The sequence below is a fragment of the Papio anubis genome, chromosome 9 (assembly GCF_008728515.1).
Source record: "Papio anubis isolate 15944 chromosome 9, Panubis1.0, whole genome shotgun sequence".
NCBI lineage: Eukaryota > Metazoa > Chordata > Mammalia > Primates > Cercopithecidae > Papio > Papio anubis.
The window spans coordinates 75,692,094-75,716,238 of NC_044984.1; the positions used below are offsets into that span (position 1 = coordinate 75,692,094).

Genomic DNA, 24,145 nt, shown 5'->3' on the forward strand with positions numbered 1-24,145 from the left:
CTGATATGTTCAGATATATGTTTTAAAACATCACTCTCGTATCAAAATATCACATGAACCATATAAATATAGAATTAGAATATATCCATAGACTCTTTTTTTAAAAAAAAAAGGAAACAAATTACTCTGATTCATGCTGTTTTAAAAATAATCTGGAGACGGCCCATGGGTGAAGCAGAGAGACCTCATGAAAGGTGATTGATTACAATAAATCAGCTGAGAGATGACAGTGGTTCCCAGACTGATCAATGAAAGTGGTAAGATTCTGGATATATTTTGAAGGTAGAGTAAATCAAATTTCTTTATAGTTGGATGGGAGGTGTGAGAGATAGGGAGGATGTAAGAGTAATTTCAAATTATTTGCTTGAGCAACTGGAAAGGCAAAGTTTTCATCATATAAACTGCAGATGATGGATCAAGTTTTGTAAGGGAGGATATCAAATAGGTAAGTTTTTGATATTTTAAGTGTGCCATGTCTTTTAGATATACAAGTGGAGATGTTCAATTGTGGCTGGATATATGCGTTTGGTTGTAGGGTCTGAACTACAGGTAAAGATTCATAAATTATTAGCATATGAATAGGATGAGATTGATTGGAATCACGGAGAGAGTGTAGGCAGAGAAGATGTGCAGAGCTGAGCCCTGGGGTGAAGAAAGGAAGAGAAAAAGAGAAGAAACTGAGAGTCATCATGCCAAGACAGACTTATCATCTGTTCTTCAGAGGTCAGATGCTCCAACATTAACAAGTCAGAGGGAGGAAAATAGATGGAGACATAGCCACTGGTAAGGTAAGAGGAAAGTGTATGATGGAAGAAAACGATTAACTATGTCAAATACTGCTGAGACATCAACTACAGCAAGGCCTGAGAATTGGCTTGTATTTAGCAATATAAATTTAGTGATGACTGTAGCAGGAGTGGCTTCTGTGCTGTCGTGGGGCAAAACCTTATTGAAATAGGTTTATAAAGGAATTTAAAATGCGGGGCCAAAATATATATATATTTTTTAAGTTAGGGGAACTTTGTATATTATAAGAATACAGTAGACCGGGGTGCCTAGAGTCTAGGCCATGGATGTATACTGGTCTGTGGCCTGTTTGGGACCAGACTGCACAGTAGGAGGTAAAGGTGTGAACAAAGCTTGATCTGTATTTACAACTGCTCCCTACTGCTTGCATTACTGTCTGAGATCTACTTTCTGTCAGATCAGTGGCAGCATTAGATTCACAAAGGAGTGTGAACCCTATTGTGAACTGTCCATGCGAGGGATCTAGGTTGTGCACTCCTTATGAGAATCTAATACCTGACGATCTGTCACTATCTCCCATCACTGCCAGATGGGACCATCTGGTTGCAGGAAAACAAGCTCGGAGCTCCCACTGATTCTACATTGTGGTGAGTTGTGTAATTATTTCATTATATATTTCAATGTAATAATAATATAAATAAAGTGCAAAATAAATGTAATGTGGTTGAATCATCCTGAAACCATCCCCCACCCCACCCCCAGTCAGTGGAAAAGTTATCTTCCACAAAACTGGTTCCTGGTGCCAAAAACTTTGGGTACCACTGGAGTAGACAAAGAAAAAAAATGATGGCAAAAGAAAAAGCAGTAAAAATTGCTGGGGAAATATACTTGATTAAATGTGTGCTGAAGACATTACACATGGTATAACAAAGTTTTCTTTGAGTAGGCTTTTTTGAAATTTTTGTAAGCCTCATGCTCACTCTAATAAACTCTTCCATTCTCTTAGAAACATGGACAGGTTTAAGACTTTGCTTAAAGTAAATAATCTTATATTTTGAAATTCATAAAATTAGGTAGTTTTACGCTGCCTTTCCCTCCATAGTTCACATTTAATCTTTATTTACTTGGCCTGTTTATCTCAGATCCCCCTGTTCATGAGCTATGTGACTTTGAGCCATTGATCCTTGCTCTACAAACCTCACAGGGTTGTTGTTACAGAGATCAAATAACACAACTCATGTAAAGACTTATACCGGTTACTTATCTCATTCCTAAAGACCTATAGCCCCTTTGTTAATGAGGTTTTGAGGCAAGTTTGAGAAACAATTTGCCTAACTTTAAAGGTCAAGAACTAGCATTCCTTAATTCCATATTGAGGCATATCCAGTAGAATGCTCATTCTGGCATGGGCTATTTCCCTGTGGATAAAGAGCATCTCTGGAAACATTACATACTGCGTTTCTTTCTTGACGCTCGACGATATTAAGAGTTAAAATATAAATACTGTAGTACTTATACGAGTTAAAAATTGTACAGAACAATATTTCCTAAGGTTCTTCTCCTGGAAATTTCATTTGTTGGGGGAGTGGGTCCCATCAAATACCCATTAAATTTCTGGGGAGCTTGTGTTTTATGAGAAATGATGAGATAGATAAATTCTATCAAAGTGAGAAAATAAAATTAGGTTAACTGAGGAACTTCTGAATGAAAAACTTAAAAATTCTCCTGGCCTTGCTTAACAGATCAGACAAAACAAAACAGAGGAAAAATAACTTGTTCTTGTGTACATCACCAAAAGACAACAGATTCCTTGGCACAAAATGAACCCTCCAATTATGTTAATAAATAAAGGTTAATGAACAAATTTCCAGTCAGCCAGTCTTTTAAAGTCTTTGGAAATATCCTTCTTCAGAAAAAAAAAAAGTTTATTCTGAGTCCCTCAAATTCTCATTATACTTATTATTGAAGACAACAGAGTCGATTTCACTTCATCTTTCCATCTAATAAGGTCTTAGTTAACACACAATAATCCAGTCACTGCTCCCCGAGAGATTTGTTTTGAACCTAATGAGTTTCCACACAGCATTAAAAGATTTTTATTTTTGCCTTGGCATATAGAAGATTCCAGACCTTTGGTTATGTGCTTCCTCTCAAACTCAGCCTCTAGAAAATTGATATAACTTCATGTATATATGGCTAAGCCACAGAATAGCCTAACTCTACTCTTTTGGCCCCTTTTCTAGCCAATCTTTGAACCACTGGGCCAGTCCAGTCCATTATATCGTTGGACCTGTTCTTTCCAAGTTGGCAAATTCATAAACTCCATTTGGTTTGGGGTTTCATTACTTGACAATTCAACTGAAGAACAAAGGAGAATCATGCAAGTTGTTAGGTTTTACTAGGAATTAGAGTACAATATATGGGATCAATACACAGAAGAAAATATTCTGTGAGTGCAATCCAGTTGTAAATAAGCCCAATTATAACTATTTTTGAGAGAGGGAATCAATAATGCATAAAATGAGCTACAGTTGACAAGACTGAATCTTTGAAAGAACGGTTGTTGGGAGTAGTTAACATGTATTGAGGAACACATAAAAATTAACAAAATGTAGTCAATATATTGTAGACATGCCTGTGGATGATGACTTTTAGTTAGAATTTAGTAAGAATCATTAAAAGAATGGCATTAGTGATAAATGATGCTTATTGGTATTTTAAAATAGGGTGAGATATATTGATAAGCCAAACTTTTAACTGGACAGCTGACAGGTTTGCGTGAGAATGTGCAAATCTTCATACAATGATATCTCAATATTTCACAATAGCATGATGGAATGAAATCCTTTGTCTTCACTGAAGATCACATTGCTTAGAGAGCTATATTGGCTTGTTCTAAGTACCTATTTTTGTCATTGGTTGTTCATTCTAAAACAGCATTATATTGCTAAAGGTCTACAAAACCCTTAATTTTGATAAAGGCATCACTTTGGATCAATACCCTTCATGAACAATAGTTCCACAATGAAAATACTAGACAATTATTTATTAAATGTACCCATCTAAGGATTATTCTTGCCACAGATTCTTCATTTTGCTTTATGTACTTTTTGTCCATAATTCTTCTATCTGACAAGAACTAAAGAACTGAAAACATGCAAACAAAAATCTATTTCTGATTTTACATTTATTCAGCTTTCACATTTCCATATTACTGTTGCTTAAATTATTATGTTGCATTTTATTTTAATTTAGAGAAGAGTCACGAATAAATGTCAGATTCAAAGAGGAGAGAAGAATAAGAGCAACAACTTTAAAAAGGAAGCTTTAACTTAAGTTCACTTAGTAATTAAGCTCGAAGTGGGAATGATAAACAAAGAGGCCTGGGAGGCGAGAAGAGGCCAGCCAGCTTGGGAAGAACCTCACGTGACATGCCGAGGATGTGCCTCATTTGTTGTAAGGTCATTGAAGAGTCAGTCAACTCCACTCTTCGATCTGTGAAGAACTAGTGTCTCAGTCACTAATACATGACATGTACAAAAATTCACTGCATATAGTTAAGTGTGACTATCGTTTTGTGAAAGCTTTTTCATATTGTTGACTCCTTGTATTTCTCAGGCTTCAGTTCAAATCCCACCATCTTAAAAAGATCTGCCTCTTTAATGTCTTCACCACTCACCTTGTACGGGTCCCTTGGTCATATCTACGCCCTTTTACACTGTGTATATTTGTTTATTGCCTATACCCTCAACTATCTTATTCATCATTATATTCCCATCACCTAGAATAGGGCCCATTTCCTAGTACCTTTAATAAGGTTGCCACTAAATATTTATTTGATTGAAAACACAGTATTAACAAATAGAATAAGCATTCATTGCTTGTATACAATATGCCTAAGATGATGTAATTTATTGAATATAGTGTTTCTATTCTTATAACTCTGTAAGTTGGCAAGACTATTTTATCTGAAACTGAGACTCAGGAGTGTTAAAGGGTAAGGTTAACACAGCTAGTAGTTGGCAGAGATAGGAACTTCAAACAAATCGCTATTCCACATTGCCTCTCTGACACCCCTCAATGAGGATTAATTAACCTTATTTTTTAAACTCAATATTATTTTTGATAACACAATATTTATCATGTTTTATGATATTAATTTGGGCATGTTTATTTCTCACTGTAGATTCTTACCAAATTTATTACAGACTATATCTTCTGAATCTCTACCATATCTAATATTCTACTGAATCACATCAGTTAGCAAATATTTGCAGTTGAAAAAATAATTAGAAGTACAGATTATAGAAGTAACAAGCATTATTATCTCCTTTACAAGAGCAGCATGTTTACTTTTAAAAATTCACCAATTAACTTCCATCTAGAAATAAATAGGAAAAAGTTATTAGAGCCCAGTTCTGAAAAGGCGGAATTTAGTGTTCTGAAAATTTGTATTATCCTGTGAATATTTATATTCTTCTAAAACAATCAATTACATTTAAGACCACACAGAAATATTTAAACTCGTTTCAGTTAAGTGTATTTTCTTTTCATTGTTTTCTTTTAAAAAGGCTGATAATAATTACCAGACTTTTCCATGAATAATAAGGCCTATTTCAGAGTGTGTTTTTATGAGATTATTTTTGTCAACTATTTTGTCAAACATTTCTTAATCCACTGACATAAAACATCTTCTGTTGGCTAATCACCCACCTTGACTGTGTAATTTAAATAAATTAACTTCCCTAAACAAAGGGTAATCCTTCCGACTAGGATTTAAAAGTCACTTTCTTAGCTCTATTAATATCTAAAAATTGTTTTACGTTTTTGTCTTGATCAACCACTTTTCAATTTACACACTAACATTACAATCATCGTTGATAATCTGCCAAAATAATATTCTCTTTTCTTTTGTTTGAATATACCTTTTTAAAAGTTCTCAATTAAAAAAATAAGTAATAGGCTTTAAATTACAATACTTTGACAACTTGTTTTATGGCATTAATATACCTCGAATAATCATGTCATGGAGGATGATTTTGATATTAAAAATGCTCTATAATATTTTATGTGTATAACTTGGAAGTATTTATATAAGGACAATGAAAATAATAATCAGGATACTGTTGTATGTTTTATCAAGAAATGTCAGGTAAAGAAATGTGGTATAGCTGAGCATGGTGGCTCACACCTGTAATTCCAGCACTTTGGGAGGCTGAGGTGGACAGATTGCTTGAGCTCAGGAGTTCAAGACCAGCCTGGGCAACATGGTGAAACTCTTGTCTCTACAAAACATACAAAAATTAGCCGGGCATGGTGGCTCGCACCAGTAGTCTTAGCTACTTGGAAAGCTGAGATGGGAGGATTGCTTGAGCCCAGGACGGGGAGGTTGCAGTGAGTCAAGATTATACCACTGCACTATAGCCTGGACTGTCTCAAAAATATGTAAATAAAAATAAATTTTAAAATGTGACATAAATAGAACTAATTATTACAACACTTTATTGGATCATCCTGAGAAATCAATCACAGGATTAATATAAATTGAAACACAGTTTACATATTTTTAACTTTAGACTAAATATATATGACATATTGTACATATTTTAGGTTCACACTAAAGGATATGGGCATGATATTATGCATGATAATAATATATAATTATTCTAAAGCATTTAGAAATCACTCTTCTTGAAATTCAAGGAAGCTGAAAAAAGGAAATGAATACCAGTAATATAATGTTAAAAAACCTTTAGTTACACCAACACAAGAAGTGATTGACTTAGCATTGGCACACAATTTCTTTTCTCCACTGGCTGAAATGCCTTCCCTAAGAACTGGAAGTCAAAGAAAGTTAAAGACAAGTGCTTTGGGTCACCAATGACTCAAAATCCTCTATATGTGCACTTATATCTGTGAAGATTAATAGAGACAAATATCAATTATGCGTAAATCCTCATTCTAATTCTGTAACCAGTTCCTGAAAAATAATCTGTCATAAACTGTCTTACATTCTCTAATGTCTGCATATTCAAATATTTAGTGGTTATATTGTTAGAGTAGGTAGTTCGGCAACCAACAGGTGATGGTCAGGTGGCTGTTAAACTCTCTCTGTAAAACAATTATTGGTTGCTGCCAGTGCCAGGGAAAGACAGTCTCTAATAAATAGGAAACATCTGAATCTGGTGATCAGCAGTTTCCAGATAAGATCTCAGGAGTCGGGCGAGTGGACTCAAGCATGCGCACTGAGAAGCAAAATGGCAGCGTTTAACTGGTATAGGAATAGAACATTCCTCTAGGAACACTCAACTGCTAAGGGAAAAAGGCCTCCAGTGAGCATGTATACAACTTGAGTAAACAGGCTGTGCATGTGGCCCCTCCCAAGTGCTGACAGGCCACTGCACATGCAGACAGCCCACCCCAAGGGAAGAATCAGGGGAGAAGTACCACAACCCCAGAAGCATGCTAGTGTATAAAACTCCAATTCAGAGGTCAAATTGCACACTTGAATCTCTTAAGTTGCCCATTTGGCCATTTTCCAGCTGTACTTTATTTCCTTTTGTTCCTGCTCTAAAACTTTCCTACCCTAAAACTTGCCTTTGTCTCTCCCTTTGCCTCATGCCCACAGTCAATTTCTTTCTTCTGAGAGGGCAAGAATTGAGGTTGCTACAGACCTGTATGGATTTGCTGCTGCTAACAGTATCTTGATGAAACAATATTTGAAAAAAATATATATGTGTGAGCATTCCCTGCCCTTCCCCTCCATAAGAAGAATGCTGTAAGTATGAAGTAATCTGGTAGAAGATAAACAAAATCTCAAGTTGTTCATGTCTGAGAAAGGTATATTTCTTCATTTCTAGACTAGATTAGCATAAATACAGCATTATTATAGAAAACAATAATTTGTAGCCTTCTATGAAAAAGACTGGATGACCATAAAATCCATTTTTATAACGAACCAATTGTGATTCTATAATTCTCTGAGGAGAGGTATACTACTAATGACATAATTAAAATGAAAGAGCAATATCAAATTACATGTTGGTTTCCTAAACTGACTGTAGAGTGAAAATGCCTTATTAAAGAGCTTGGTGGTATATCTACTGAAGCAGTATCAGTTCATTTAGTTGAAGGAAAGAGAAATAATTTTATTCTAATCTCAGATACAGCTGATGAAATACGTCAAATTGTAGTTTACATTTTATATTGAGCTTAAGATTTCTATTAAATACATGGCTAAAGGCTAAATTTGTGGTCTTATATGAAGATCTGTTCATTTGTCAGCCACCAGAATAGAAGCTTCTTTCTGGAAATTCATCTGATTTATTTACTTTATTTTGCTTTTCTACTTGAAGGAAGAAACATAAGAAGTCCCTCTATTTTTTCTAACCACATAAGTAAGGAAATGATAAACTTAATTTATAGTAAGAATTCTAATGCTATTTATTGTATTGTCCAGTCACTTGCTTCTTAATGGCTAGGTTTTAGAAACTCTTGACATTTTCAATTACAGCAATTTAGCTAGCTGATTCATGTGGTCTTCATTTAGGAGCTTAAGAATCCAAAGATATAACTTGTTACAGGCAAATGATTCTCCTGAGTTTCCAACACAGGATGTGTGAATGCCTCTGTGTAATTTTCATCTGATTCTGGACCTGCCAATAACTTACCTTCTTCCTCTTGTGTTGGAAAGAAGTGGTCCTGCACAGAAACCTTTTGTCTTTTGCTAGTGGAGCAACAGAGTGCTAGTTTCCTTTGAGTGAGACTAAACTTCACCCAAAGGGAGAATCATTGCATTATAAAAAATGGTAAAAGTCCCATGACTTCACATATCATTTTATGTTATCTCTCATTAACAAGAGTACCGCTGAGGCCTCAAACAATGCAGGAAGAATACCAATCAAGTAAAAGTTTACCAACAATTTTTGCAGTCATAAACAACCAGTAAGTTACCAGTTGTATATTATATCACTTACAATTCAAAAGTGTTGTTTAGGACTTAAAATAGTCCTGCCTATATATGTACTTATATGTATATGCCATATATACACACACACAATGTGTGTATGTGTACTTTAAATTATATTATTTATATATATTATAAATTCAATTCTATATAATTGAAATACTTTTAAGAGAATCAATTAAAAGCAGGTAAAAAATTCAAATATGTGTATATGCATACACACAACATATACACATACGTATTATATTTAAGAGAATCAAAATAAGAACAAAAAATGAGAAAGGAAATCATCATAAACCTTGAACTTTTGACCAAAGAATCAACAAAAACTAAAAAATGTTCATTATGTGGTTTTTATATTTCCTGTCAAATGATATAAGAAGTAAACATTTCCATGTAAGAGCATGTGGTGTGTGTCATACCTTCTCATGGACTTTCTGTCCAGGTTCCATCGCTTCAAGATGTTCTGATTCTGTGGATCCCTCGCTTGATGCCATTTTTCTTTGTATATGAACATTTTGTTCACGCAAGGCAACAATCTGCAAAATAAAAGCACTATGCCTTTAAAGTCTAAATAGAGCATAAAATAAAAAAAGAAAATGAATTTACTTCAATGTGATTAAGAACTAATGAACACTAAAAAATAACCAGAAAGTGAACATTACATTTTTGAATTATTATTCAAAATATATGTTTAAATGTAGGTCACCATTTTGAATAATATTTATAAAACTTCATAACATCTCTGCCAAGAAGAGGTTAAAGCACTGTGAAATTTACTTAAGAAAATATTTTCTAGTTGGAAGTGCATCTAAATCAATGATGTATTTGTATTAATGTGCCGTTAATTCAGAAATTTTTTTCTAAATTAATTTATAGGATGTAATAAAAATGTTTTTTGGTCTCTATTTTTAAAGTATACAAGGCACATAAATAAAAAGATTGAAGGTTGAAGACTATGAGCACAGCAATTTCGCCTACATTGATAGCCCATCTGCAATTTAATATAAGCAGATACATAGCTGGACTTAAAAAATATTTTGTAATTCTGTCATGAACATGTATTAAATTTGTTTTATTATTATAATTTTAATGTCCATTATTTTACCAAATTTAATTAATTTGCAAACACAAATTCAGAAAGCAGTTAATTCTTGCAAACTTTCAGCTCAATTTTAATGACATAATTATTTCAATTAAAAAACAAATTATCGGGTAGTTACAGCATAAATGATCATAGTAATATATAGAGTGAAAAATAGTGCTTCAGTCTTTTTAAAATGGCATTTTAAAATACATTTGCTATATATATGTATATATATACATCACTTTGAAAATATTTTACATTATATTAATGCTGTAACTTATTTATTTCATGGCATATTTTATTGTATTATCAACTCAAGTATTAGTCAATATTAGTTCTGGGAGAAATAAATGTACATAGTATTTAATGCACAATAAGATCTGAATAATATTAAACTTACATGTGGAAATTACAAGACCAACATGTCACAAGACAAATAATCATTAACTGAAAAAAACATGGTATCAAGGGGTTGGGTGTTTGCCCTGCTACCTGACACTACTTCAATGCCATATCTACCACCATGTGTCCATGACATCAGCTGATCTTGCTATATAATCTCTGGTATTTGAGCATTTGGTATATCCTTTTCTAGTTATATGTTCTTCTCTCTCATATAACTGTAATCATCAAATAATTGGCTCCCTCACTCTTACTCTTGTCCATCTACAATCTATTATCCACAAAGCAGCCAGGTACATCTTTCAAACTTAAATTATATTGTGTAACCCCTCAGCTTTCTAAAAAAATTAATGTTTGGCCTGGCGCGGCAGCTCAGGCCTGTAATTCCAGCACTTTAGGAGGCCAAGGTGGCCAGATCACTTGAGGTCAGGAGTTCATGATCAGCCTGGCCAACTGGTGAAACTGGTCTCTACTAAAAATACAAAAATTAGCCAGGCATGGTGGTGGGCACCTGTAATCCCGGCTACTCAGGAGGCTGAGCCAGGAGAATCCCTTGAACCTGGGAGGTAGAGATCACAGTGAGCCGAGATTGTGCCACTGTACTCCAGCCTGGGCGACAGAGCAAGACTCTGTCTTAAAATAAAATAAAATAAAATAAAATAAAATAATTTAATTTTTTTTAAACTAATGTTTTCCCAGCTTATTTAGCCAAAATTTAAACTTCTTAACAAGGTCTATACTGTCCTATTTGAGCCCTTTGCTTCAGCAACACTGGCCTCCTTTCCATTCCTCAAACATACCTGTCTCTTACCTACACAGAACTGAAGAATTTGATGATCTTCCTGTCTAAAACATTATTCCTCAGCTATCACAGGGGACACAATCCCATCTTTAAAAACAGCTGAGATACCACTCCTCAGAGTGAATGTGTCTTGTCATCGAACACGTTTTACAATATATCCCTATTTATTTTTGTGCATGTAGCACTCATTAAAGTTTATTATTCCATTTCTCCACTTCTTCATTTTGCTCATTTATTTAGCTAGCACAAGTCCTAATAATACCTCCTGAGAAAATAATTTTCAAAAGAATGCTTCATTGAAAACAGCATTTTCATATGAAGTAGCACATCAAGTTATTATGTGCAGGGTATTCACTAAAAATATGTTGAATTAAATAATACATGGATATGGGAAAACAAAGATCTGAACCTAATTAATTCAAAAAATAACAAAAGATAAAGATTTGGAGGGTACACAAAACTTCAGAAACATTCTTTTCACATTAGTCAACGTGGAAATAGATTACATCAAAGGAATGACAAGAATAAAAAAAAATAGCTCCTAGATATATTATTTTTATATTACACTCTTAACATGTTGCTTTTGGCATAAATATTATGTTACAATTGAGATATTATGAGATTTTATTAATCATAAAGTTTAAAATATTCAAGTATCATTTGTTGACATTCCACTAGAGACAACACCTATGACTAACAGAAATGCTAATACAAAGTATCAGGCCATTTAAAAATTATATGCTTTGTTCTATTATTAATCTATTCAGAAGTGAAGGGAGACATTTAAAAACTATTTCAAGAACAAATATAACTCTCAGTTTATAGATTAGCTTACATTTGTTTAATAAACAAATGACTTTCAAATATGTCCTGGTGCCTGAAATAAAGCAGGCCATCTATAAAAGTTTATTGAATGAATCAGTGAAAAGACGAATTAATGTCCCTATTAAAAATAATCAAGAAATCAAATTCATTCAAAAAAAAGTACAAATATAATTGAGCCACTATGATTTTTAAAATTCTAAACTTCAAGTTTGCTACAGTGTATACATGACAATTAGTTCCAAAAAAGACATATTTTTCAACCACTAACATGCTAACTTTGTTTTGTAAAAATGAATCAAGTCCAAAAACGTTGGCTCTTGATACAGAAGAATGAATATGACATATTCTATATTCTCTACCACTCTAATATGCTATTTTCCCCAATAACAAATTATCCTGGGTAGTTATGAAACCAAAGCTTCAGCACCTGATTTAATTGTGGGTGTTAATAAGTGGATTATTTCTGACACTGGGGAAAGGGGGGAAGTTAGTAGTTCTCTTTTAAAAATTCACCTTTTGGGGTTAAGTGTTTTCTTCAATCTGTTTTAAAGAGTGAAGAGTTCGAGTTCACCAATAAATCACTAGACCCTAAGGTAGCACAGACTTCTTTAGGAAATTCTCTTAGCTGGTTTGAGAAGTGAACACAAGAGATGGCTAGGGCACCAGCTTGGGACAGTAAATAGAATGAAAAGCAGCTGATGGTCTCAAAATATTCCCTAGGCTCTCCCTGAGAGGGAATGTTGTCAGAGGGAGGGCCCAAGCAATTTGCCTACAAGAAAACTAACATAGGTGTGGATGCCTCACTGCTAAACAACATGGCCTACTTGCTATCATTTAAATGTTCCCTCCAAAACTTATGTGGAAATGTAATTGCCTTTGTAATGGTATTAAGAGGTCAGACCTTTAACAAGTTTTTAGGGCCTGAGGGCTTTGCTCTCATAAATGGATTAAGGCTGTTATCTCTGGAGTGAGTTATTTATCACTGGTGTGGGTTCTGGATAAAAGGATGGAGTTTGCCCCTAATGCTCTCTCTGTATCATCTCACATGCTTTTATGCCCTTCCATCCTTCTGCTATGGGATAAGGCATCACAGAAGCTCATGCCAGTTGCCAGTGTCATGCCTTGGACTTCCCAGCCTCCAGAACTTTCAGAAATAAATTTATTTTCTTTAAAAATCATCCAGTCTGTGATATTCTGTTATAGCAACACAAAACAGACTAAGACACTACTCCAAATATGATTACATGTTGAGTAGGAGGAACCACTTATGTACAAGTCCTGTTGTTTACCCAGTTCTTATATAACTGTACTGAAAAACCCACTATGTACAAGCACTGTGCTAAACTAGTTTTATCTACAAAGGGGGTATGATTCATGTTTAACAAATGATCAGATTAAGATAAAGACAGATTAATGAGGAGAACTGCTGTGGTTTGAATATATGCCCTCCTCCAACCCCCAACATTTGTATATTGAAACCTAGGGCCCAATCTGATAGTTTTGAGAGGTGATGTCTTTAGGAGATGATAAACGGAATTAGTACCAATATAAAAGACCTCAAGGGTACTAGCTAAGTAAGCCTTTTGCCATTCATCTTCTGCCACGTGAGGACACATTGTTCAGGGTGCCATAATGGAAGTAGAAGGCAGTCCTTACCAGACACCAAATCTGCTGATGCCTTGATGTTGGACTTTCCTGTATCCAGAACTGTGATAAATATTTCCATTGTTTATAAATTATGCAGTCTCAGACATTTTGTCACAGCAGCACAAATGGACTAAGAAGTAAGAGTGAAATAAAACTTAACTCCATATCCTTATACTTCCTAATTTGTAACATTGCCTCAAATGGCTCCGCTTTTACATTTGCAGTCTACTAAATCAGGAGAAGTTAATAGCGGGCTGGGCTAGGAAGCATAAACATTTTATTTCCAAGGGCTGATACCCTTTCTGGAATCCTTTGTACATCATTAAGATTGGACGCCTCCCTGGACAGATTCATATGGAGGCAAAGTTTTGCATATATTTTCAGTGAGTTAGCAGCCCACTGAAGGCTCATGGAATGCTGTTCAAGATAAATATTTCTCAACTGTGTTTTCTGTTCAATCATCATTTATCAAGTGTCTGTTGACATTTGCTTTTAGGTATCCCTTCACATTTCTTTTGATAATAACATCTTATATTTTCATTGGAGACTTTCTTATTCTAATCCCACAGACTGTCAATTAAGGAACCAAGAGCCCATGGAAAATGGGTGGGCACATGATCCAAGCCAGGGAAATCAGAATATTATTACTTTACATGTTTCTGGCTGAGCTATGGGAAACTATTCTCTCTATCTACTAAGGAAGGTAAACTGGTAGAATATCAATGGGGTACGCTTTTTCATTAATTCCTACACATGCAGAAAACACATAGAAGAGATGAGGCCCTAATAAATTGCTTCTGGTCCTGATTCTAGGCATCCTTAAATCATTCCTTGGCATTTTAGTAATATGAGCCAAGCCCCAAATTTCCCCTTTTGTGCCCAAACTCATTTGGAATGGTTTTCTGTCACTTGCAACTAAAAGTGACTTGCAAATGCATCAGGAAACATGGAAGACAATACAAAGCATGCAATATCTAAGTGAGGATTTTAGAGACTGACTAAGAATTTACCAGACAAACATGGCAGAAGATTTTTTAGGTGTATAGAAGATCACAGGCATTTTGTGTTTTTACTACTTTGTGTTCCTAGCACTGTAAGTTGTTAAATATTCCTGTGGCAAAAAGTACCTGGAAAAAGTTGGAGGAATGATGGGATTAGCAAAATTAAAGTGCTTCAACTAAATCTCGGGCATCTGTGTGCTTTTTCTCTCTGGCTTATTGCTTTGTCTTGATCCTTATTTGTGTTTTCTGGTTGCTCATAAGCTTATAACAGCCTGACCCATTCCTTCTAGGCACTCTCAAACACGTCATATTTTCTATTGGTAGAACCCGCTCCGGATGGTTACGTGGGTTCTTTTCTATTTCTTAAGTGTCCCAACTGGTTTGAGAAATAAAGGGAAAGAGCACAAGAGAGAGAAATGTAAAGCTGGGTGTCCGGGGGAGACATCACATGTCGGCAGGATCCGTGATGTTTCCTGAACCTTAAAACCAGCAAGTTTTTATTAGTGATTTTCAAAAGGGGAGGGAGTGCACAAATAGGGTGTGGGTCACAGAGATCACATACTTCACAAGGTAATAAAATATCACAAAGCGAGTGGAGGCAGGACGAGATTACAGGACCATAGGATGGAGCGAAATTAAAATTGCTAATGAAGTTTCGGGCACGCATTGTCATTGATAACATCTTATCAGGAAACAGGATTTGAGAGCAGACAACCTGTCTGACCAAAATTTATTAGGCAGGAATTTTCCTTATCCTAATAAGCCTGGGAGCGCTACAGGAGACCAGGGCTTATTTCATCCCTTCGGCTTCGACCATAAAAGATGGCTGGCCTTAAGGGGGCCGTCTGTAAACCTACCCTCAGGGCGCATTCTCATTCTCCGGGATGTTCCTTGCTGAGAAAAAGAATTCAGCGATATTTCTCCTATTTGCTTTTGAAAAAGGAGAAATATGGCTCTGTTCTGTCTGGCTAACCGGTGGCCAGAAGTCTTATCTCTGGTGTTCCCTGAACATTGCTGTTATCCTGTCCTTTTTTCAAGATGCCCAGATTTCATATTGTTCAAACACACATGCTCTACAATTTATGCAGTTGATGCAATCATCACAGGGTCTGAGGCAACATTTATCCTCCTCAGTTTACGAAGAAGATGACGGGATTAAGAGATTAAAGTAAAGACAGGCATAGGAAATCACAAGGGTATTGACTGGGGAAGTGATAAGTGTCCATGAAATCTTCACAATTTATGTTCAGAGACTGCAGTAAAGACAGCTGTAAGACATTATAAAAGTATTAATTTGGGGAACTAATAAATATCCATGAAATCTTCACAATTTATGTTCTTCCTCCGTGGCTTCATCCAGTCCCTCTGTACAGGGTCCCTGACTTCCTAACAGTTTTCAAGCCAGTCTTCTAGGTTTCATTCATATCCTCACTTCTGTCAGGTTGATTTTGGCTCTGACAAGCTCTGACCCCACACAATAAACAACCATAGTCTTGGTGGCTGGGCCTCCAGTCTGCAAAATTCCTTAGCCCTCATTTTTTTTTTCCTACCAGCTTGAACACTACCATGTCTTGCAACAGACCCTCTTCTAGCTCCTTGCCTGTGAACAACTGTTTTTCTTTGATATCTTGGAAAGATTCACTTATTTTAAAAATATTCATTCAGCACTGACGATATACCAAGCATTGGGAAACTATAATCGGGGGAAAAAGGCAGAAATCCTTCCTAACGGAAATTGTACTCTCATTGGGGAAAATAAATTATAAACAAAAATAAGCAGAGCATATTTTTACATGCTGATAACAGAAAAGGGAAAATCAAACCAAGTGAAGGATGCTGTGAGGTATAATTTAATTACAAATTAGGTGATTTCTGAGTATGGATTGAGGACAAGAGGGAACAAGCAATGTGGATATCTGGGAGAAGAACATTCTAGAAAATGTAAATAATTATTAAAAAACAAATATTGAGATTTATTACAATATTTCATGAAGTTCTTTAAATGATGTAAAATGTCCTCCCTAAAAGAGAGGTAAAAAATCAGTGCAAGCTGATGCCCTGAAAACTTAAGGAAATATGTTATCATGAAGAAAATGTGATTTGTTAGAAAATAACAAAGACTATTAAATATCTTTATATTCCAAAATTTTAGGATTTCTTGAAGGTTTAAGAAATATTAATACATTTATTCAACAAATATTCATTTGATCACTGTTCTAAGTATCACAAAATACTGGGGAAAATGCAGACAGTTTCCTTCCCTTGTGGAGGTTACTTCCAGTTAAAGAGGCAAAAAAAAAAAAAGGAAGCAGTAAAACTACAATAACAAAAATAACAATTATTTATTGAGCTCTTATAATGTGCCAGAAACTGTGCTAAGCACATTATATAAATTTGCTTCCTTTCATAAACTTTGCATCTATATGAACTTTTCTTTCCAGGTTTGAGATTTCTTGGAATCAGACGCTGAGACTATTATACTTAATGGCAACAACCACAATTGCTTTTGCACCACCTAACAGTAATCAGGTGCAAGTAGTTTGAGAGGTGATTCCTGGAAGTAAAACATTCCTTAAATATGCTTGAAAGGCTGAGGATGAGTCCTGGCCCATGTAATTGTTGCTGGTTGTAAGATCTTGTACAAGCTATTTAACCTCAAGTTCAGGTTCTTCTTATATCAAATGGAGGGCAAATAATATCTACTTTACATTATATTTGTTTGTAAAATACTTAGTCAAATTGGATGTACATTAACCACTATTAATGACAATAACAATAATGAATTGTCTTCCACTTGCTTCTTCAATTTTATCTTTCTATTCATATCGCATGCTCTAGTTTACTGAAAGGATTGCATCACACATATAAAAAGTGCCATCTTGGCTGTGAGATTTTATATTCACCTGGGTTACCTTTCCTCCTTTTTAACTGCCTCTTAGTCACTTAGTCTTTTACATCTTTCAGCTGAATTCGGGGACAATGTCTTCCCAAGGAGTTACAGAATTCCTTAGTATTCTCCAGTAACTCATGTCATGCAAGTGATTACTCTATCACAACTGGATGTTAGTTTTCTCACCAACCATTTTGACACAGTGCCTTGAGACTAGAGACTGTTTCCAATTCATCACTTATTCTTAGGACACTGACTGACAAACAGGAGGCACTCTAGAAATATCTGTAGAATGTCAAATGATGACAGGCCACATGAATGAAAAAAAAGCCTATGAGGAGTTGGAAAAATTGACAGAAAGGTACACAGGATGTATACATGGAGAAGAAAATTAGTTATCCACATAGAGGACTATATAAACTTGAAGGCCTTCCAAATATTCATATTATAGGCTTCAAGGTTAAAAAGGATTCTGGGAAGAGTTCACTGGGGAAATAAAAGAATGGGAAATACTGCAATGGCTTTGTAGGAAAGTCACTGCTCTAGAGAGAGGAGGCAGATAAAGTAGAAGGCATAAGCAACGGTAAAGGAGGGTAGCAGTAGGATTATGGAAGGGCAGTTTAATGAAAGTCATCAAGAGATGTTTTGTAAATTCAAAGTAATAGGCAATTTCGTTGTGTCTTAAAATATAATATTAAAATGTATTTGCAAGTATATTGCAGCTTAGGTAATATGATTCACTGCATTGAAGCACATTGTGTATTTGCTTTAGATTTAGAATGAAGCGGTGTTTGTGGACAGAAAAATGGAATTCTAAGGGTATCTAAGACACTAATTTCTGCCAATAGAATTCTCCAGTGAAAAAGGAAAATCAATGCAAATTGATTTAGTTTTCACTTCATTTTCCTTTCTTTATCTTTCTGAAATATTAATATACATGAAGAAATGGGAGTTGAGAAATTACATTTCTAATTAAGAACTTCTACCTATAATAATAGCTATGTCTTGAATATGTATTACATGCCCCATATGATATAAAGCAATTTACATACATTACCTCATTTAGTCTTTCCAGTAACTTTGTAAATTTGGTATTTTTATTTTTATTTTACAAATGAGGCAACTAACATAGAGGAAATATGTAATATACTTAAAGTCATACAGAAAAAGACACAACAGAGAGATTTCTGAATCAGGTCTGATTCCTTCAAAACGTTTTAAAAATATTATGCTGTAATGCCTTTTGGTAATCAATGAAATGATTCGTTGCATACACAATTTAAACATTTATCAAGGTCAGGACTATAAGTCTGTGATCTGATTGCAGGGGGATTTTCCTGCCCTGCATTGGCAAACAATTTAGAAGATGTCTTCAAAAACATTTAAAATGTGTCTTCATTTATTCCTCAAAATAAAAAAGTCATGGTTTTTACCTTACTGATTATTTTTATTTATAACTCTTATATAGCATAGGCACTTAAACTTATCCTAAAAAAAATTTAACTACTTTTTTTTTTTTTTTTTTTTTTTTTTTTTTGAGACGGAGTCTCGCTCAGTTGCCCAGGCTGGAGTGCAGTGGCCGGATCTCAGCTCACTGCAAGCTCCGCCTCCCGGGTTTACGCCATTCTCCTGCCTCAGCCTCCCGAGTAGCTGGGACTACAGGCGCCCGCCACCTCGCCCGGCTAGTTTTTTTGTATTTTTTAGTACAGATGGGGTTTCCCGTGTTCGCCAGGATGGTCTTGATCTCCTGACCTCGTGATCCGCCCGTCTCGGCCTCCCAAAGTGCTGGGATTACAGGCTTGAGCCACCGCGCCCGGCCTTAACTACTTTTTAAAATAAACTACATCTACATAAAATCTTTCATGGTATTTCTACAGGGATTTTCATTCTCATGTTTTTAAATTAATATTTGTCTCTACTTATTTAACAACTTCCAGATAGTGCCAACATCTAATTAACAAATATTCTTTTCATCTATTTTTATCCAAAATTCAATTAACAATTCCAAGGGTGACACTTACCAAAGTCTCACTACACCAACACATAATTTACTTCCACACAGATGCTTATTCTACTTCTAGCTGAATTCCATGCTTAGATTACAATGAAGTTACAACACACACACAAACAAGAACAACAAAGAAACCAGTAAAACAGTAGGGATTTACAATTTACACTTAAGCAACTCTTCAGTCACAATAGTTTGCATTTGTGTTGCTATATATTAATTGGGAAACCATAAAGGTTGAAACATTTATTTAAGCAGAATTAAGAACCCCAAGCCAGTAACTATTTCCTTTTCTAGCTCTGCATTTGGAAATAAGATTTATAAGCATCACTGAAGCATATTAAAACCAATGGAGAGCAACTTCATGTAGTCTGTGCAGTTTGATCAGCTTGCATGTAACATTCAATTTAAATGGTTTTCATTAACCATGGGCAGATTTTGAAAGCTTGTGAAATCGAACTGTTCCAGTGAATAATCTAATTGCTTTGAGGTGAGTATCAGAGGTTTGCATTGTGAGAATTTATCTTGGTTCAGGTAAAAAAAAAAAAAAAAAAAAAGCTTCATAAGAATTTTTACTACATACAATACTTCTACTCAGTCAACTAATATTTACTGGACAAATAAGAATATTCTATATTTCTTTATTTTAAACTTCCCACCCCAAATTTGGCTGACTAGTACTCCCAATTCCTGTATAGATCAATTACCTAAGAGCTAAAATTTAAATGCACATTACCAGTAAGTTTCTGGTGACCTTTTAATTGAACATACATCATATGAAAAGTACATAAATTTGGCTATTTCTGAATTTTACATCTAAACTAGTCTTTCTTATATCTAAATACACATGGAATTCAAGCTCAGTTTCTAATGACTAAAAAAACCTCTTAAAATTAATATTTAAAGATTTTTTAAAAAGAACCCTTCCTAAAACAATAACTGGAATGCAAAACTATTATTTTTAGTTTTAAGTTTAAAATATAATGATTCCAATAGCAAAAAAAAAAAAAAAAAAATCAAATGTGTTCTTAGGTAGAATTTTTTTTTAATTTTTTTTCAGGAGATGTTTATGCTATCCATTTACCTTAGAATTATAATATTCAACAATGTTAATTTTGACAATAGCTATACTTTGTCATTGTTATTAACGTAATTCTACTGAAAATTACAACTTTGTACTAACGCATCTCTTCTATTTGTCTACTCAGTATTTCAGTCAATACATTTTCTGATGCTTAATAATGCATCTTTTATTTTGACCATCTACATAGTTACCTAATAATTAAAATGACAATAAAATAAAATACTAGCATATTCACTAGAGGCATGTAAAAGGCTACAGAATATACAAAACAACTTATATTCGTCAGAAGAATTAGTAGACATTGTTAAGGCACAAGACTGCTATTTTACTAGGTTAGCAACTCAGAGTGGCATAATATGGAAGAATAATAATAAAAATAGCCAAGGAAGCTGTTAATACAGGAAAGTGAAAGAATTAATCTAGAGAATGAAAGCAAACACCAATTTCTAAACAGTTTTTCAAATGTGTTAGTGGTAGGAAAACACATTCTTAACCACTTATGTGTATCACTGCATGAAAACAAGACTCAATTTATAATATATATAAGCAAATAAATAAATAAGGAAGGGTAGAGAGTATTCATTAAGGTAAACAACACTGAGAAGTGCACTACCAAGGATAAAGAAACTGCAATAATTCAGTGTTGTGCTGAGAGTATTGGCAGTAATTGCGTTAAAAGTTTTGAGTTTCATAAAGAAAATATGGCAAAATCTCCATCACCAAGGAAGATGCTATTGCTAATAACTTCTCAGCTCCTTGAAGAAGACAGAAAAATCCTGTTCAAAAAGAGAAATAGGTGTCTCACAGTGAAAATAGCAAACAGAATTTACTGAAGGTATTGATTATTATAAAGTACTTCTTTGTACAGAATGGAGGCTCTCTTGATTCATACTCGTTTCTCACAATCACTCCCACTGGGCTCTTTGCCCTCTAAAGTCAGAGGTATCAAAATCTGCTAACTTGGTTTGGCTTCAGCTAAGGGCATAAATGACAACTGACTGCAGTAATTAATTATCCCCCCAATTACAATAAAAAGCAAAAGCAAAATTAAAGATACTGAGTTAGGCTGAGAAGAAAGTGAATGCAAACTAAATAATCCAATGTGTCCGTACATGATGATTTCACAAAGCAGGAAACATGCTCTGTGAATGAGAGAATTTGTTTTCAAGTCTCAATAAATATTCATTTTAAATAAAATGAAATGTTAATATATGACTAAAAGTTTATATTTCATTTACTTTATGTACGCTAAGAAGTATAAAAATACTTTGAGCAAACACTGTTAATAGTATTAAATTTAAAAAGATAAATCTACACTATTCTAATCATGTCTTTGTCTTTTGTTTATTCAAGTGTATTCCATTTGCTTTCGGGGATATTTGAATGTTTTAGAACTAACATTCTGCTTTAATAATCCAAACACACTATAATTCCATCAATTTGAGTCTTTTAAAATGTTACACTGAAATGAATCTCTCTGAAGATGGACTTATTGATTTCTATATTCTTCTTCTAGCATCATGAAATTTGACCTCTTCAGCCATGCATGGTTAACACTGTAAGTACACATGTGCTTTTCTTGTTTTTTCTCCAATCATGGCAAAAGTGTCAAAATTATAGGCTGTGTCCTAGATCTATTATTTTAGTTATATTATGGCAAAGAAGAGAGCTTTAAGGAAAACAAAAGCATTTCAAAGTGTTTGAAAAGTGCTTGAAAAAATGTAGAAGTCAGAAACAATATCCATTAGTCAATCTTGCATATAACAAAGCAAGCCAGGGCAATAAGAAGGATTTATTCATTTAGTTCCTTTCTTAGAAATAACAGAAGCATACTAAATCCATTGTTCTGGCCAATTCCTTTTAAAGTAATCCTTTTACTTGAGTTCTAATGGTAATTATCATGTTACATTTATCTCTACCCATTTCCATTTTATTTTTATGTGATTTTTAAATATGCACATATCAAAATATGTCAGTATGAGAAGGAAGCAGAACGTATGTGGTCTTTACATCCTTACTATTATGAATAAAGAAAATGAAGTTTACAGAGAATCAGTGATAATTCTATTCCTGTCTCCAACAAATTGCCATCTAGTCAGTCTCACTGTAGACAAGACACTCTGCCTCCCTAAATCTCAGTTCAATTATCTTTAAAGGAGATGGACAGTATCGTCTCTAAAAAGACCACAATGACATTACCAAAATCAGTAATAATCATAATATTTACTGAAAGACACAGTTTTATGTTGTTTGCATGTATTAATTCATTTAAACCTCACAACATCATTATAAGTTATTATTACGGTTGAACTAATTAAGGCAAAAAGAAAAAGGAAATTGCCTATGGTTACAAAGCTAGTGAATAGCAGAATGACTTAGGGAGAAAGTAAGTTTCACTGGGTGGGCATTATAGCTCCTCTTCGGAGTAGGTTTGCCTCTTTCCTTTCTTGTCCTTAGTCTTCTATTTCCAGAGTAGAATATATTTACTGCAACCAAGTAAATATTCTATTTAGAATAAAGGTTTTTTACTTACCACTTTTCCTTACTTGCCAATGCTAATTTCTAACTACTCAAAACTATGCACTTTCCATAGAATATTTCATACTTTTATTGCTCCTTATTTCTGTTTTTGTCAGACCTGTAAGCTAAAAATTATTTTGACATTTTTGAATAGTTGAAAAACATTAAAAGAGAATAATATTGTGTAAATTATAAGAAATCCACTTTTCAGTGTCGATGAATAAATTTTAATTGGAAAATGGCCAAACTCATTTGTTTACATATTGTCTATGATTGTTTTCACTCCACAATGGTAGAGTAGTTGTGACAGACACCATCTGGCTCATAAAGCCAAAAATATTTACTAGCTGGACTTTTACAGAAGTTTGCTGATACCTAGTCTAGTGGTTCTTGTCTATCTTTTTAAGGAAAAAAAAAAATGTTCAAGTGGTACAGTTAAAGTCAGAACTATAACTACAATTCCTGATTTTTAGGTTTATACATTGTTTCTAATTTCCTTTACATCAGTACAAAGAAAAAATTACCCCTGAAAATGAAATTATTTGATAGTGATAATGTGTTTTTTTTCACATGCTATTTTGTCTACTCATGTCTAAATAGCAGAGATTCAGATAATATAATGATGTTGGTTAATATTAAAATGGAAACAGTTGAGATAACACAGGAAAAAAAAACAGTTTAAATTTAAATGCCAATTGCATTTGCAATATTCTCCTTCTATGGGGTGAAATTTATTTTTGTATTCCATTGAAGTTAAGTTGCTATCAATGTAAAAAAGACTTTTGTAACTACAAGATATTTTATGAAAGCTTTGAGCTAACCACAAATAAAATGCCCATAATAAACACAAAAAATATAAGAAGAAAAAAATCAAAGTAAATAACTACAAAAAAACTGTCTAATTAAAAAGAAGACAGTAAGAGAGCAGAGAGAGAAATCAATGGCAAAATATATAGAAAGCAATTAATAAAATGAAATTAGCAATTCCACACCTGTCAATAATTACTTTAACTATACATGAATTAAAATCACCAATCAAAAGGCATAGCACGGCTGAATGGATTTAGAGGGAAAAATAATAAAACAAGATCCAGTGGTTTATTTTTCATAAGAGATTCATTTTACATATAAAGACACACATAGTTTGAAAATGAGGAGCTGAAGAA

The 24,145-nt window shown here is 34.0% G+C and overlaps 1 protein-coding gene across 26 annotated transcripts in view; it reads right to left on the minus strand.

Annotated features, from left to right (window-relative positions):
* PPFIA2 (PTPRF interacting protein alpha 2) overlaps nucleotides 1-24,145 on the minus strand; it is a 508,974-nt gene that overhangs the window by 141,102 nt on the left and 343,727 nt on the right. For all 26 annotated transcript variants that reach the window (XM_031651089.1, XM_031651095.1, XM_031651091.1 and 23 more), the window contains one exon: nucleotides 9,136-9,252. In XM_031651089.1, the coding sequence (XP_031506949.1) occupies nucleotides 9,136-9,252 (117 nt within the window). The remainder of the gene's footprint in view (nucleotides 1-9,135; nucleotides 9,253-24,145) is intronic.